The sequence below is a fragment of the Mobula hypostoma genome, chromosome 10 (genome assembly GCF_963921235.1).
Source record: "Mobula hypostoma chromosome 10, sMobHyp1.1, whole genome shotgun sequence".
Classification (NCBI taxonomy): domain Eukaryota; kingdom Metazoa; phylum Chordata; class Chondrichthyes; order Myliobatiformes; family Myliobatidae; genus Mobula; species Mobula hypostoma.
Genome location: NC_086106.1, coordinates 105,554,661 through 105,571,034, shown reverse-complemented (window position 1 = coordinate 105,571,034; position 16,374 = coordinate 105,554,661). Strand labels below are relative to the sequence as shown.

The following is a 16,374-nucleotide window of genomic DNA, read 5'->3' as shown; positions in this document are numbered from 1 at the left end:
TGGCCACAATATCCAGGTTATAGCTAACATTAAGGCAGTGCAAGTCTGCAGAAAAGTGGAATATAGAGGTAAATCTTCCAAAATCAATCCAGATAGGTAGAAGGTGTACACATATCTAAAACAATCATGCATATTTATTGATGAAATAAGCTAAGCTTTCTGTCACCACATTTTGAATGGTTATAATCATGCTTAGAATCAAATCAGGAAAGTAACAGAAATACAACAAATGAAATTCAAGATGAATCTGTTAACACAATGTGGAATAAATCATCATTGAAAACAACATCATGTGGACAGTATAAATGGCCTTGAGATATTGCCCAGGAATTTGCAGTGAGAGTTGTACTGGGGTTAATAGTGTCGCTATTCTTAAAGTTTAAATGGCATAACAACTTCCAGTGATCATATAGTTATGGTTAAATATGGAAATAATGAATATGGTGTTAGGGCTTCCTGTTGTTTCCAAAAGCTTCATTATAGGGGCATCTTCTGAAAAGTTTATAACTAAAAGGTGCAACTGTAGATGCTGCACTTGCATGATAGCACCTGAACTTTAACATGGAAGTTTGGGGCTTGTCCATTCTATTGAAGGTGATTTTACAATGGAACGCAACATCCTAATCTACACTACCTCTTTAGAAGGGAAGATTAGTTTTTTGTGTGTGGGATCCGATCCCTTTAGATTTAAATTATGAAAAAGTTAATTCTGATGAACGTTTTCTTTTAGCTCTGCTTTATTTACCTCTTTGTACATGAAGGGCATATGATGGTTTAGTCTCCATGTGCCTCATGTTTCTACAGCATTGTTTGTTGAGAAGAATTCTCTGTTCACACAGAGCCCCGCACCAAAATGGCATTCTAACCACAGTTTCCAGCGCAAAAAATATAGAAAATCCATGGGCAACTGCAAAGGTGATGAACGACTGGACTCATTTTTGCTTCTGACTGCAAAGTTCTGGTCAATAAAGAGAAAAGGATGTGCAACGTTGGGCAGATCAGGCTGAGCTGTCATAAAGAAATGGTTTATCAAGTCAGATGACCTTATCGGTTCCTGAGCATTTTTATCAAGCATCACAAAAGAACAATTGCCGTAAGAAAGGCTTGTACCAAATAATTTTTCTTGTCTGTCAACAGATAACACAAACAGGGAAATCATGCCAAATTACGGCATTGTATTATGATTTCTTTGTAATAAAGAATGACGAAAACAGTTTTGCCTATTTCAATGGGAAATTCTTGTTTTCCTGAACATTGTCATGAAGATAATAATTCTATAAGCCCTCCAGCATTTGAGGGATTGTAAATGTATCTAAAGCTTGGGCTCAATTTTTTTTCATTTTAAAAATATGAGTAGGCTAGATATCTCCACTTATCATATGATAGGAACATGTAGTTTTAAAATATGGCACTTTTGAAAATGCATTGCTGTTTAAAAAGAGGAATTTTGTTCTTAAGTCTTCTGGAGTAATACACTAAAATACTGGAGGAAATCAGCAGGCCAGGCCGCATCTATGAATGGAAGTGGATAGTCAATGTTTCAGGCTGAGATGATTACCTGGAGAGAGAGCAACCTTTTCTGTAAAGCTTGGTGCTTGTCGTATCTGGGGTGGACCCTCAGGGCCAGGGATGACTTGCTTCCTCTTTAGTTCTGTGAACTTTGAAGGTGAGCAACAAGCTCTGCTATGGGTAGGATTAGAAATACTTTATTGAGTGTATTGTCTTTGTCTACTACTCCTGCTGTCTTTACACGTTCTTCATGTTCTCCTGCTACAGGGAGTTAGTGTGTCTGTTTCTGACATGTTTCTTCGTTTTCCCTAGTCAGAAGCCAGGGATCTTATGAATCAGTGAAGATGTTTAGTTTTTTTTTTGGGAATGTTCTGAAAATATAATTAAAGTGTCTTCTCTGTCCTCCTGAAGATCTCTTGACAAGTGTTGGGCAGCAGATAATATGGCCTGGTCACTGAAGCGGGTTGAGCAGGTTTAAAACCTCTGTTGAAGCCGTGCACCCAGGAATGAATACTGATCTTTGAATGCTTCTGGAGAATTTTCTAGGGACACCATTGGCGATATTTTTTCATTGAAGTTCTTTGAGGAGTCTCCTGTACAATGCCCATGTTTCTGAAGAATGCATGTGGGCAGCACCAGTTCTCAAAGACTACGATCCTGCTGCCTAAGATCTTGTCTTTGTGTGCTCTTTCTCATTTGGCTAAAAGTCATGCTGGCACACTGTTGTGAATGTAGACACTAAGAGGTAGTTCATAAGATACTGGAAGTAATTCACTTTGACTATTTATTATACAAATGTAGATATTGTTTGACAGAGAAGAGTTTTTGCGTGGGTTAGGTTTGATGAAGACTACATTTTAGTTGATTAAAGTATGTTTTATTCTAGACTTCAAGAATCAACAATAATTCATAGCTCAGCCTCAGTATGTATGAGCATGGATTAAATGTTGCTTACATTGACTGAGATCAGAATAAAACAGAGTAATTTTGATTCTAGAATGGAAGCAATAAATATTGAATGTTTCCTCATTTATCCTGTAGATTAACTCTGCTGCTGTTAGAGACCACTACAGTACATAAATAAACCCTTCAGCCCATCTAGTCTGTGATGAACTGTTATTCTACCTAGTCCCATTGACCCACAGTGTGGAAATTGTTAAAGGTGAGCTGAGGTATTGCAATGAGTGAGATTGACAAGGTATCCAATATGATGTCATAGCCGTGCTTGGTCCAGGTATGCAGTGGGACTAGATTTGTGGAGAACCCGGTGATTGGCATCATATTATGTAGTCTCTGTGCAGTAATGAAAAATATATGAAGACATCCACATTTGACAAGGAATATCCACAAATCTGATGAAGCTGGCAGAGTTGAAAGCTTTGGTGAGATGTATCAAGGTGTGCGTTGGATTAGCCCCATGAAGTGAGGGCGGTTGTGGGAGGCATCTAAAGTGGTCTTAGAGGAGCAGATGGAGATTGTCTCTGGGATTTGCCCTATTCATTTCCAGAGCATGATCCAGGACCTGCCTTGAATGGTTGGCGAGCAGCCTTGTGGCTTGAGCGAGTGGTAGCCAATCAGAGAGATGGGGAGACCAAGCAAGGGAACGAAAGAAGGAAGAATGGGTTGGACGGGGGAGTATCAGAAATGAGGGACCCGAAGGAGAGTGGGGTGGTAGGGAAGGGGCTGAGGGCAAAACATGCTCACAATAAATACAAACCAAAATGACTGAAGCAATTATTGAGAAGAACGCAATTTTGTTGTCATGTTGGACATATCTCTCTGGAGGTTTCATTGGATTCTTTGGATGTTCTCAAAGTTCAAATAGAATGATTTCTCAAGAATTCTGCTCAATGCCCCCAGGCCAGGGACTCAAATTGTCAGATCGTCTGATTTGCTGCGGCTGCTTCCTTTGCTTCGTTCACTGTTCCGTCTCTGATCGGTGACTGAGATGTGCTTGCTGGGGAGCGAGCTATGATCCTCCCGACTCCCACCCCTGTCATCCATTATGGCAAAGTTCTCTCGGTTTTGCTTCGTGGAGACATTGCCATTGTAAGGGTGGCACACTGGATCAGGTTCTGCCAGTGGGGGGACACTGTAAAGCTGCGGTCTAGTGTGGCCCGCAAAGTATTGGTAACCTGGGGCGCAGGGTCCTATTCTCTCGCTTGCCAGTGTGCCATTCTGTTTACAGGCAGCTTGGGTGGCGTGATTGTTCTTGGTGGCCCTTCTGCATTTCTTGATTCCCAGATGACATATCTCAATGATGTTCAAAAGTAGGGACAGGCAAGCCATGGCCAGCATGAATATAATGAAAATAGTCTTCTCAGTGGGCCGGGAAATGTAACAGTCAACAATGTTAGGGCAAGGCGAGTAGTCACATTTGTAAAGAGGTTTCAGCTCAAAGCCATAGAGATAATACTGGGCCCATATAAAACCAACTTCGAAGAGAGTTTTAAAAATTATATTAAACAAGTAAGTTCGTAGAATAGCTCCTTGCAGTCTAATTTTACCCTGGTCATGCAGCATAGGGCACTCGATGTTCCTGGCATTTTGCATCAGTGCTTCCTTGTCTCCAGGGGGATATCTGCTCAGCTTGCCTCTCTCCCTCTCCTTCTCCTTCTGCTTCTCCTCCATCCGCACCAGAAGGAAGATGTGGCCCAGGTAGACCAGCGTGGGAGTGGACACAAAGATGATCTGCAGCACCCAGAACCGGATGTGGGAGATGGGGAAGATCCTGTCGTAGCAGACGTTCTGGCAGCCAGGTTGCTTGGTGTCACAGGTGAAGAAGGATTGCTCGTCCCCCCACACTTTCTCGGTGGCTGTCCCCAGCACCAGGATGCGGAAGACGAACAGCGATGTCAGCCACACCTTCCCTACCACGGTGGAGTGCTCCTGGGCACTTTCTAGTAAGTTGCCCAACAAACTCCAGTCACCCATTCTTTCCTGCTTTTAGCCTGTTGGGAAGAACAGGAGACCAGAAGTCAGTAGGATTCACGTTCCAAGTCGGTTTTGTTGATTAAAGTTCTATCGATAGGATCAGTCTACATACTGCCCATTACTCTCCAACCCCAACCATCGGCAATCTCAAGCTCATCTAGCTCGAGATAAAAATTAAACCACTAAAGACCTCACAAAATAAAACTAAGTTCTAAGTGGATATGATGAAAACCTAAACTATTAATTCTTTTTCTTTACACAGATGCTGCGTTATGAGTTTCTTAAAAGCATTCTCTACCTTTACTTAACAGTTATTTCTGTAATAACTGCCTCTCAACCTTGCAATACACCATATAATCCAGATACCAATTTTACATGTGAAAACAATGGTCAGTTATCAAACAATAAAGTTTAAGGAAAAATTGGGCATTTTTTTTTTAACTGCGATGCTTTTAAGAGACCATAAGACAAAGGGGCAGAAGTCAGCTATTTGGCCCATCAAGTCTGCTCCTTCATTTTATCATGAGCTGATCCATTCTCCCATTTAGTCCCACTCCCCTGCCTTCTCACCATAACCTTTGATGCCCTGGCTACTCAGATACCAATCAATCTCTGCCTTAAATACATCCAATGACTTGGCCTCCACCGCTGCCTGTGGCAACAAATTCCATAGATTCACCACCCCTTGACTAAAAAAATTTCTTCACATTTCTGTTCTGAATGGGTGCCCTTCAATCCTTAAGTCATACCCTCTCGTACTAGACTCCCCCATCATGGGAAACAACTTTGCCACATCCACTCTGTCCATGCCTTTCAACATTCGAAATGTTTCTATGAGGTCTCCCCTCATTCTTCTAAACTCCAAGGAATATAGTCCAAGAGCGGACAAATGTTCCTCATATGTTAACCCTCTCATTCCCAGAATCATTCTAGTGAATCTTCTCTGTACCCTCTCCAACGTCAGCACATCCTTTCTTAAATAAGGAGACCAAAACTGCCCACAGTACTCCAAGTGAGGTCTCACCAGCGCCTTATAGAGCCTCAACATCACATCCCTGCACCTATACTCTATTCTTCTAGAAATGAATGTCAACATTGCATTCGCCTTCTTCACTACCGACTCAACCTGGAGGTTAACCTTAAGGGTATCCTGTACGAGGACTCCCAAGTCCCGTTGCATCGCAGAACTTTAAATTCTTTCCCCATTTAAATAATAGTCTGCCCGTTTATTTCTTCTGCCAAAGTGCATAACCATACACTTTCCAACATTGTATTTCAAGAGGATGGAAGTGATAAAAATGTTGAAGGTAAGGGTTTGGATGAAAAGTGCAATCTCTGCAATTAGACCAAAAGAGCAAAATGGAGATTACCTCAAAGGACTGTTCTGGGATCCAAGAATATGTTTGTTTTGTGCTACCAGTGTCCAAATGTGCACCCAGTGCCTGGTCAGGAAGACTGATGAATAGGGATTGAACAAGACAGCTATACTGTTGTTTTAACTACTTTAAAATTTCCTAATGCTTTTAAAATAAGCATTTTGAATTAAGGCCAAAATGACAAAAACTGAAGAGTCCAAATGATTTGATTTTTTTTTAGCCTGCTGGTGTCACAGAAACGGGCAATACTTTAACCGTATCATTGTATTTGCGTTTGGCTCTAATAGCTTATATTAACAAATCCTGGTGATCTGGTCTAAAATATATCCACCAGTGGGGCTGAAGAACAAGGAAGAGATTGTTTCAGATCTTCAGGTTCATGAAATTTAAATGCAGTACAACAGTATGTAAATTTTCAGGCACAGCTAAAAATGAGTAACTGTATTTTGAAGCAAATTGCCACCATTCAAAAGGTGAGAAATGATGTACAAGGTGCAGTTTGTACTGCTCTACCCTTGGGTAAGGCAAAAATACTAATGTCTTAAACAGTATTGAAGATGTGATGGTGGAAAATTATTAGTTTATCTGCTTTCTGTGTCCAACTTAGAAATGAAATGTTTGGATTTATTTAATACAAAGGGTCAACAAATATAAAATCAATTATTAATAATGAATAAATTCTACACACACTCTAAATTTGTTTTTGAACAGTTTTATGTCTCTCACATTCACTATACAAAGTGGACATAAGATGGATTGGTCCCCTGTTTTACATATAATGTTGACATGCCTATACTTTTAATACATGGTGGAAAGGAAAAACTTGAAATGTCTATATTTATGTGGAAATGGGACATGTGAAAGCCCAAATGTAGGCAAGATTCAAATTCCTTGGCTGATCTACAGATTAATTCTGGTTGGACAGTTTGCTTCTCTTTTGCCTTGCTGAAAATGGCACAGAATTTACAATATTAAAATCAATCTATTCCGTGGTACAACACTCATGGAAAATGGTGGAGGCAAATAGCCTCTGGTATAGAGAGATAACAGACTGTCTCTAAACCAGATGACAGCAAAATTCATTCTGTTTACAATCAGAAAAATCCATCTTAAGTGATTCGAAACAGAAACGCTGTGGTCAGATAGATGGGCTAAAAACTTTCATTAATGACCTGCCCTACCAATGTTTGGTTACTTTCATAATTTTGGATTGCAAATTAAAAATGACAAAAGGAAAAACATGTCAGTTTATTTGCAGATTATTATTCCCAGACAGGAGGTGGTCAGTATTTGGCTTCTATGTTGTAGTTCACTGGTAATTGCAGAAGAAAGCGCCTTTTATGCGAAACAGATTCTGCGAAGCCTATCACTTGGAACTCCATGCAAGAGAGCTGCAAAGTACTTGACAACAGCCCTCAGCACCATTGAGCACACCTACAAGGAGCACTGCCACAAGAAAGCAGCATCCATCATCAGGAAAGAGGCACAGGAGCCTTGGGTCCCACATCACCAGATTTAGGAATAATTATTACTCTTCAACCATCACTCACCTCAACACTAAAGTGATTCCACAATCTATGGACTCACTGTAAATTATAACTCATGTTCACAGTTTTTAAAAAAAATTTGCACAGTTTTATTCTTTCGGTTGTTTATCAGTCTTTGTAGTTTTTAATTCATTCTATTTCTTTGTTTTACTGTGAATGCTTGCAAGAAAAAGAATCTCGAAGTTGTATATGGTGACATACACATACTTTGATAATAAATTTTCTTTGAACTTTAAAGGGTCAACATTATTCCAACAGGCCTTGTTGAGGTTCTTTAGAGACGCGCATTGAGCTGTGATGTGCAATACAAGTGTGCTTGATGAAGATATCTTTGTCACTTCTCACTGGAAAGTAGGTCAATTACAAAGTGTCATTTCACTGAATAGTTCTCATGCATCTCCTGACAATTGGTCACTACCTGCTCTCTACTTAAGCACAGGGAGCCCATGGCAAGGAAACTAAAGCAAGGCACCAAAAAAACTGAAGGTTCTTTCAAATATTTTTGAAGAGTATATCTAGCATTCTGGATCACTTAAGAAATTTATCCAGTTAGCATAGCAATTTGGAAGCACCCAAGCTCCAGTCCCATCTGTGATTAGTTGACTGCAAAATAGCAATAAATACAGTTGATCTCGGTGTTTCTGAATGAGATTTGGAAGTAAGTAATATAATTAAGATACTGTACAGCAATATGGCATCCGAGACTAATAAGCTAGAAATGCAAGTTCATACTGCAACAGAGAACTTTCTTCATTACTCTCATTAAACAGCCTAGAATTAAAAGGCTAATATCAGTTCTTGTTATTTAAATTATAATTGATCAAAGGATACCAGATGATTTGGCAGATAAAGATTTGCAAGCATCTTGGGGGGAAAAGAAAGATCAGTCTCTTTGGACACTAATTGAATATTACAGTAAGTTGGAACTCTTCCTCAAATACATGTGAGAGAACATTTAGATTGACGAGTATCAATAAGTAACAAAACTGTTTGTATATAAGTAATCAAAAATGCAACAAAGAGCAAATTATGATGCTAGGAATCACATGGACCATCGTGACTCAGTCACAATGTTCTACTTTGAGCATTCAGACCTTTTTCATTTGAGCCGCCACAAGTACAGCATTCATTTCCTTCATAACTCTACAAATCTTTATTGTTAATATCTCGTTTCTTTTGTGCTTTATGGGGCACATGATGGGGTGGGGGGAACCAAGCACCAATAAATGATTAACTTTACCAACTTCCAGTGGTTTTGATTTGATACTGTTGTGAAGTTTGTTTCTTCATTAACCACAGGAATTATTTTAATTCTATGTACAATTTTGATGCTTGTGAATTAATAATTAGGGGAGGAATTCAGTCTCCCATGCTAATGGGACCATGTGGCCCCACCACTGAGTTGGGGACCACAAATTTCAACCTTGTATTTATTGTACTGAACTTAAGTTCCTTTGATGTATTATTTCTCAGATTTTCATACAATTAGGCAGCATTCAATATCAAGGCAGGTTTTGAATTTGCATTTACATCAGTTATTAGGATGTGCCAAAGTATCTCCCATTCACCACAGTGCCTTTGACTATCAATCCAGGGGATGTAAAAATGTTCGAGGCCATTTGCATTTTATTAATCTTAAGCAGTTCAATTCACTTTTTGAAAATGGATATTAACCAGATGCAAAATAAATCATAAGATTCATTTTAAAGTATTGAAATAAATTTCATCCATTTTTACTACTGTTCAGTAATTTTGTTTCATGCTTTAAAAGTACAGTTCCAATTGATTAATATTTAGCACAGAGTTAAGGGTAAATTCCATATTATGTTCTTTGAAGTGAAAGGAGGAATTAATTCATAATAGATCAATAGGGAATGGAAAGGGACATTTGATGTGAAAATAACCCTGAGCAAAATAAAAGTTTGAATATTATGTGTGATTGGGAATGGTATCCGAACAATTCTGCAGATTGAATGTGTGATAGGGAAGTGTGTGGAGGATGAGAGATGGTAGATGCACAATAATGGAGCTTCCTTCACACACATCCTGTTTAAGTCACTCAATTCTTTTCATAGATTTCTGGCTATGGGATGCTAACAAACAGTCTCCTTGTGATACTCGCTGACTTCTTTCACAGCAGCTTGTGCTGTTTAAAGCCTTTCTTTTGAACAATAGTCAGGAAGAAACATTTTCAGTTTACACCCTTGGGAATGCTCAATTATGTCAACACCAAGACAATAGGGCAGCTGCCCGTCTGTTTCTCTCCTATTTTTGTCACACTACTCCTAACATCATTAAATACTGAGAAAATCAGTACGATCATGGACTTCAAACAAATTTATTCCTTAATCCTTAATAGTTTTGCTTTTGAGGAAGCTTTCAATCAAATTCATATCCTGGAACAGCTGTGAAGTATCCAGCTATTAAAAGAAAAAGTACAGCCTTTCCATAATGTTGAATGCACTGCCAAATGCGTCATGCAACAGATGTGCAACCTACTGCAGCCCACCTGCCTACCCCTCCCCCACCCCCAGTTGAACTATTTTTTTCCACTAAAACTGAGATAAAAATAAAAGGTCACAAATCTAAGAGGCAAAACTTCAAGTAATCTCAGCCAGCTATTAAAAGCAATTTCACACCCCCTGTTACACTTAAATATGTGAAAATGTTTTGCAAGAAATGCATAATGGTAACACTGGTCTTTAATAACTATACTGGTCCCATAAAGGTTTAGTTGGTAGGTAAACAGTTTACGTAGATCCTGATTTGTGTTCTGGCAGTGCAGGAGGAGAGATATAATTAACCTCAGCATCCTTGGATTAGGAACTATAAACAAATTATTAACAGCCCTTCTGATCAGTATCTTAGAGTTCCAGCTTTGTTGTGGAAACGTGGACACCAACTGAGAGAGCATCGAGCTATTATGTCAAAATGCTGAGCGTGACCATAATTCCCTCTTAAGAATGAATAGCACTGTGCTGGCACACCATTGCAGAATGGCTGCCTGATCAAGATATCATACATAATTCACTACCTGTGGAACTGTATCTTAACAGGAGCTGAGACTTTCTATTTTGAATTCACAGTGGCCAACCCCTGTACCTGTTTCTGTCCTTCATATGTTATTAATCTAATCAGTTTTGCCTTTCAAAGTTTGATTTAGCAATCTATCAGCATTTAGGGACTACTTTTGGCATGTCAGTGTCAACTCATTACTGATACATACTTATTTTTAACTTGAAAACAGAAAGAAAATGCATTTGTGCCCTGCTACTGTGCAACACTAGCCCCTTGTATTTTTTTAGGTGGAGCTATTTTTTTTTATCAAGATGCTATCTGATGAATTTAGTACCTAGTGAGTCTTCCTTTTGTATTCCTATTAAAATGCTGTAAAACCAGAAACTATCAGCTGTCAATGAAACAGGATTTAAGCAAATTCAACTTTATTAGTTACTCCAATCAACAAAGTTACGGTGTTCTATTCCCAGTTAATGGCATTTCGCAGTTAGAAAAGCAAAATATTTCCTGTACTTTTTTTTCACTTCTTTCCTCCTTTTTGAGGCACCAGAAGTTCGTGGATATCTTATCTAAGTAACCTTCTTCACGAGCCCAGGCAATGAGAGACCCGTCTTTCTGCATCTTAAAATGTGAAGTTGAGGTCTGACCTACGAGGGGAGATTAATAAGTTTGTGGCCTAAGGTAGAAGGAGTCAATTTTAGAAAACCGAGCACATTTATTTTTCAATATAGTCCCCTCCTACATGTACACACCTAGTCCAGCTGTTGTGGAGCATACGGATCCCTTCTTTGTAGAAGTTGGTGTCTTGGACCTCCAGAAAGTGGTCCACAGTAAGGGTGATTGATAAGTTTGTGGCCCAGGGTAGAAGCAGATGAGTTATACAGCTCTTGTTACATGCACGTGCAGTTCAGCTCTTTGAGTGATTATGCAGAAAGTTTGAAGTTAAGAACTCATCTCCTGTTACTTTAGACCATGAACTTATCAATCACCCCTGCTGTGGACCACTTCTGGAGGTCCAAGATGCCGACTTCTACAAAGAAGGGATCCGTATGCTCCACGACCGCTGGACTAAGTGTGTAAATGTAGGAGGGGACTATGCTGAAAAATAAATGTGCTTGTTTTTCTACAAACATTGACTCCTTCTACCTTAGGCCATGAACTTATCAATCACCCCTTGTGTTGCAGATGGCTTCGGTCAATATTCTTTTTTCCCCACCCAGGGTGCTGGAGGCAGCTGGCTTCATGTTACCCTGTGATACTTTGCAAAGTTCAGATTTCAGGCCTGCAAGAAGTTGATATGCTGGTGACTTAGTTCTTTCAATAATCAGTTTTTTTAAAAAAAATTCCTAAACAATGTGTACTGCAGTTGGAAGCAATGCTGAATTGGCTTGGATATATGAATGAAGCCAGCCAAATAGATGGAGGATATGGAGCTTATTTGGACTGGTGCCATTGTTTATTCCATTGAGTATGGCTGAACTTACTGCATTATAAGTGGCTAAAAAGCAAATGGCAGGCATAATAAATATTGTTTTTAAATGAGTGTTGAAAAAAATTAAAGATTTTTGCATCCCAACAGGGATCCATGTTTTTATTATTGGTCTCTATACAGACATGTTTTTTTATTGCACTCCTGACTTGTGTGTAGTTTTGGTCTTGGCACAGACTTGCTTCCTCACAGGAATCAACGTGTATCATTTTGGTCTCTATGCAGATGCACTAGATTGATTTCTGAAACGTCCAGTAAAGAAGCACCTGGGCTGGTTGATATTCATTTAAATTCAGAAGACAGTCATGCAAAATTCCAAAGGGTTTGAAAGGCTGCATGTCAAAATGCTGTTTCTTATCATCTTAAAATTTAGGACGAGGGGATACCGTCTCAGGAAAAAAGATGGGTATTTAAGATTGAGATGAGAGGATCTTTTTTTGTTATGCAGTAATTTTCAAGTCTTTGAAATTCTCTCTTCTGTGGGAAAAGAATGTTCAGCTGTCCAGAGTGCTCAAGATAGATCATAAGAATTTTTTCGTCTGAGGTAACGAGCACGAGAGTGGAGGTGCCAGCTCAGCAATACTTTAAACGAATGGTTGCAGCAGACTCCAACGGCCATATGACCTACTTAGGATTCTTTATCTTTTGTTCTTATAGCATTATTTTCAGAATCAGAATTAGGTTTTATATCACAGACAAATGTCATGAAATTTGTTTTGTGGCAGCAGTATATTGCAATACATTAAAACCTATAAATTACGGTAAGAAATATATACAGTAAATGCAGAAGTCTTACTGTATTGCATTTAAAAGTTCTGTAAGGTGAAGATGCTTTCAAAAATAATGAAAAGTTTCTAAATACCAAGAAATTTATTATAAAGAACAGTAAACAGCAAACAACGAAATCAAATCAATATTTACTGTGACTACGCTTTGCCTTTAAAATTACGTCTATTCTCTTAGGTAATTTTTGGTGAAAAGAGAGCTTGTCCTATGTGATGGGTGTTTTTAACGATAGATGCTGCCTTTTTAAGCTAATGCCTTTTGAAGATATTCTCGTTTTTTTGTATATAGTGCAGCACAGTTTTTGAAACGTGAATATTATCTTTGAGTTGTAAGTGAACTGGTAATAATCTGACTGAAAAGCCATGATGGTAGAAATGGATAATTGTATTTCTATCCCGATTTCCCTTTGAGAAGGTGGAGTGGTGGGCAGCCTTCATAATTGCTGTAGACCTTCTGCTGAAGTTGTTAACTAGAATGGTGTTGGACAGGGTGATCCACCAGTTGCAAAGTGAAGCACTGTGATACATTCCAAACCAGGATCGTAATCAACATTAAGGAAAACCTGCTGGAGGTGATGTTCCTATGCTCTTGCTGCCCTGACCTTCTGGTAGCAGAGATTGTAGGTTCGTCTTGCTAAAGTAGCCTAGCTAAGTAACTGCAGTGCATCTTGTAGATGCTACATACCATGGGCACTAGGGACCTATGGTTCAGGGCAATAGATAATATTCCAGTCAAGTACACTGCTTTAGTCTGGATGGTGTTGAGCATCTTGGATGCTATTGGAGTTCCACTCAAGGAGGCAAGTGGTGAGTTTTTCATTTGATCCCTGACATGCATTTAAAAATATTGGAGAGGCCTTGGTTTGCCATGAGGAGAGTCACATTTCATGGGGTAACCAGCCACTGATCCACTCTCATAGCCATGGTATTTAAATGGGTGGTCCAACTGATCAATATTGAACTCCAGGTGAGAAATTCAGGCAAGATGATGCCCTTTAATCTCAAGGGTGGGTTGTTATTCGCTCCCTGTTTCGTGGGTGGTCATTGTTTGCCACCTTTTGTGGCATAAATGTAACTTGCCACTTACCAGCAGCTTCCTGAATGTTATGGCATGGACTACTTCTCTTCTCAATGTTTCTCTCAGTGCTAATTTTATTTTATTGAATCCACTTTGCCATTGCTATTAAGTACTAAGAGTGTTCTGAAGGTTTAGGAATGTGGCATTGGAACTGCTTGAGTGTAAATAGTTGCAACTATTTCAAGACCTGTTGAGCTCTTGAAACATTAATGTCAGTTCACATCTCATTCAGACTTGTGCAAGAAGAGTTTTCCTCCTGTAACTGACTGCAATACATACTTCAAAAGGGCCACATTTACAGATTGTATCATGTACCAATGTACATGAGCTAATGTCCTTCATTATCTTTTGAGGAAAACTATAATGTGTTCTTCAGAGCAAAATACAAAATGCTGGAGGAACTCAGCAGGTCAGGCAGCATCTAATAAAGGGAATAAATATTGCTATTTCAGGCCAAGGCCCTTCATCAGGACTGGAAAGTAAGGGGGAAGAATCCAGAGTAATGACTTCTTTCACATATTTTAATTTTTGGGGACATTTGGTGTCATTGGTAAGGATAGCATTGATGGTACTCCCCAGAACTCCCTGGCATGTAAGTGCAATTGTGAAGAAAGGCAAGGCAGCACCTCTACTAGCAGGAGTTTGTGAAGATTTGGCATGACATCTAAAACTTTTCACTACACATCTATAGAAGTTTGTCAGAGTATATAGATTGACTGCATCACAGACTAGTATGGAAACACCAATGTCCTTGAATGGAAAATCCTACAATAGCTACAGTAATGGATATGGCCCAGTCCAACATGGGTAAAACCCTCCCCACCATTGAGCACATCTACATGAAATGCCATGGCAGGAAAGCAGCACCTATCATCAGCAACCCCCACTGCCCAGGACATGCTGTTTGCTTCCTACTGTCATCAGGAAGAATGCACAGGAGCCTCAGGACTCACACCATCAGGTTCAGGAACAGTTACTACCCCTCAACCACCTGGCTCTTGAACCAAAGGGGATAACTTCACTCAACTTCACTTGCCCCATCATTGGAATGTTTCCACAACCTATGGGCTCACTCTTCATCTAATATTCTCAATACTTATTGCTCATTTATCTATTATTATTTATTATTGTATTTGCAAAGTTTGTTGTCTTATGCACATTGGTTGAACACCCAAGCTGGTGTGGTCTTTAATTGATTATGTTATAGTTATTATTCTATGGATTTATTGAATATGCCCATAAGACAATGAATCTCAGGGTTGTATAGGGTGACCTATATGATAATAAATTTACTTTGAATATCGATTAACCTTTAGAAAGTTTTGGTGAACCACCTTCTCAGACTATTAGTCTATTAAAAATAGTGTTAGACATGGAGTTTCAGGTTTACATCCAGCAATGTTGAAGAAAAAGTTATTATGTATCTAGATTGATGAAAACCTGCAAGCAATGTGGACATGGGAACTGTCCTCATCCTTCCTGAAAGTAAAGGTGGCAGACTTTCCTGATTTAGTAGCTGATTCACACGGAAGTTGCGTTGTGCCTGTGATAGAGTCAACCATTGATTACAAGAGCAGCTAAAAGCAAGCAAGGAAATAACAGATAGAATACAAAGTGGAAAGAGATGAGATCAACCAAATTGGATACAAGGAACAGTGTTCTTCTAAGGAGTGAATGATTGAAAGCTGTTGGCTTTGAGAGGGATTGGGTACTTGCAAGTATAACAGGTATTTTGGAAGACAAACAGGATGTTGGTCTTTATTGCAAGCCATTTGAGGAAAGTAATAGAGATGGTTTGCTCCGTCTATAAAGGACCTTGATGATACCATGCTGGAATACAACAGGTCAACGGCAGATGCCATCTCTCTGGCCCTACATTTCTCCTTAGAACACCTGGAGAATAAAGACGCATACATAAGGCTCCTTTTCATTGACTACAGCTCTGCCTTTAATACCATCATTCCAAATAAATTGATTCCTAAGCTCTGGAACCTGGGCCTTAGCACTCAGATCTGCAGCTGGATCTTCAACTTCCTCACAGACAGGACCCAGGCTGTAAAAATAGGGGACAAGCTCTCCTCTACAATCACTCTGAGCACCGGTGCCCCACAAGGCTGTGTACTCAGCCCCCTGCTGTACTCACTTTACACCCATGATTGTGTAGCCAAGTTTCCATCAAACTCAATATATAAGTTTGCTGATGACGCGACAATTGTAGGCCGTATCTTGGGTAATGATGAGTTTGAGTACAGAGAGGAAATTAAGAACCTGGTGGCATGGTGTGAAGACAATAACCTATCCCTCAACATCAGCCAGACGAGGGAATTGGTTGTTGACTTCAGAAGGAGTAGTGGGCTGCACGACCCCATTTACATCGGTGGTGCACAAGTGGAACAGGTCAAATGCTTTAAGTTCCTCGGGGTCAATATCATGAATAACCTGACTTGGTCCAACCAAGCAGAGTTCACTGCCAAGAAGGCCCACCAGCGCCTTTACTTCCTGAGAAAACTAAACAAATTTGGCCTATCCCCTAAAATCCTCACTAATTTTTATAGATGCACCGTAGAAAGCATTCTTCTAGGGTGCATCACAACCTGGTATGGAAGTTGTCCTGTCCAAGACCGAAAGATGCAGCAGA

The 16,374-nt window shown here is 39.5% G+C and overlaps 1 protein-coding gene across 1 annotated transcript in view; it reads right to left on the bottom strand.

The window, feature by feature from the left end:
- Positions 1-201: 201 nt before the first annotated feature.
- LOC134353091 (gap junction alpha-3 protein-like) overlaps positions 202-16,374 on the bottom strand; it is a 29,582-nt gene continuing 13,409 nt past the window's right edge. Inside the window, exon 2 of the mRNA XM_063060984.1 lies at positions 202-4,460. Coding sequence (XP_062917054.1) covers positions 3,379-4,443 — 1,065 coding nt within the window. The 5' untranslated portion in view covers positions 4,444-4,460 and the 3' untranslated portion in view covers positions 202-3,378. The remainder of the gene's footprint in view (positions 4,461-16,374) is intronic.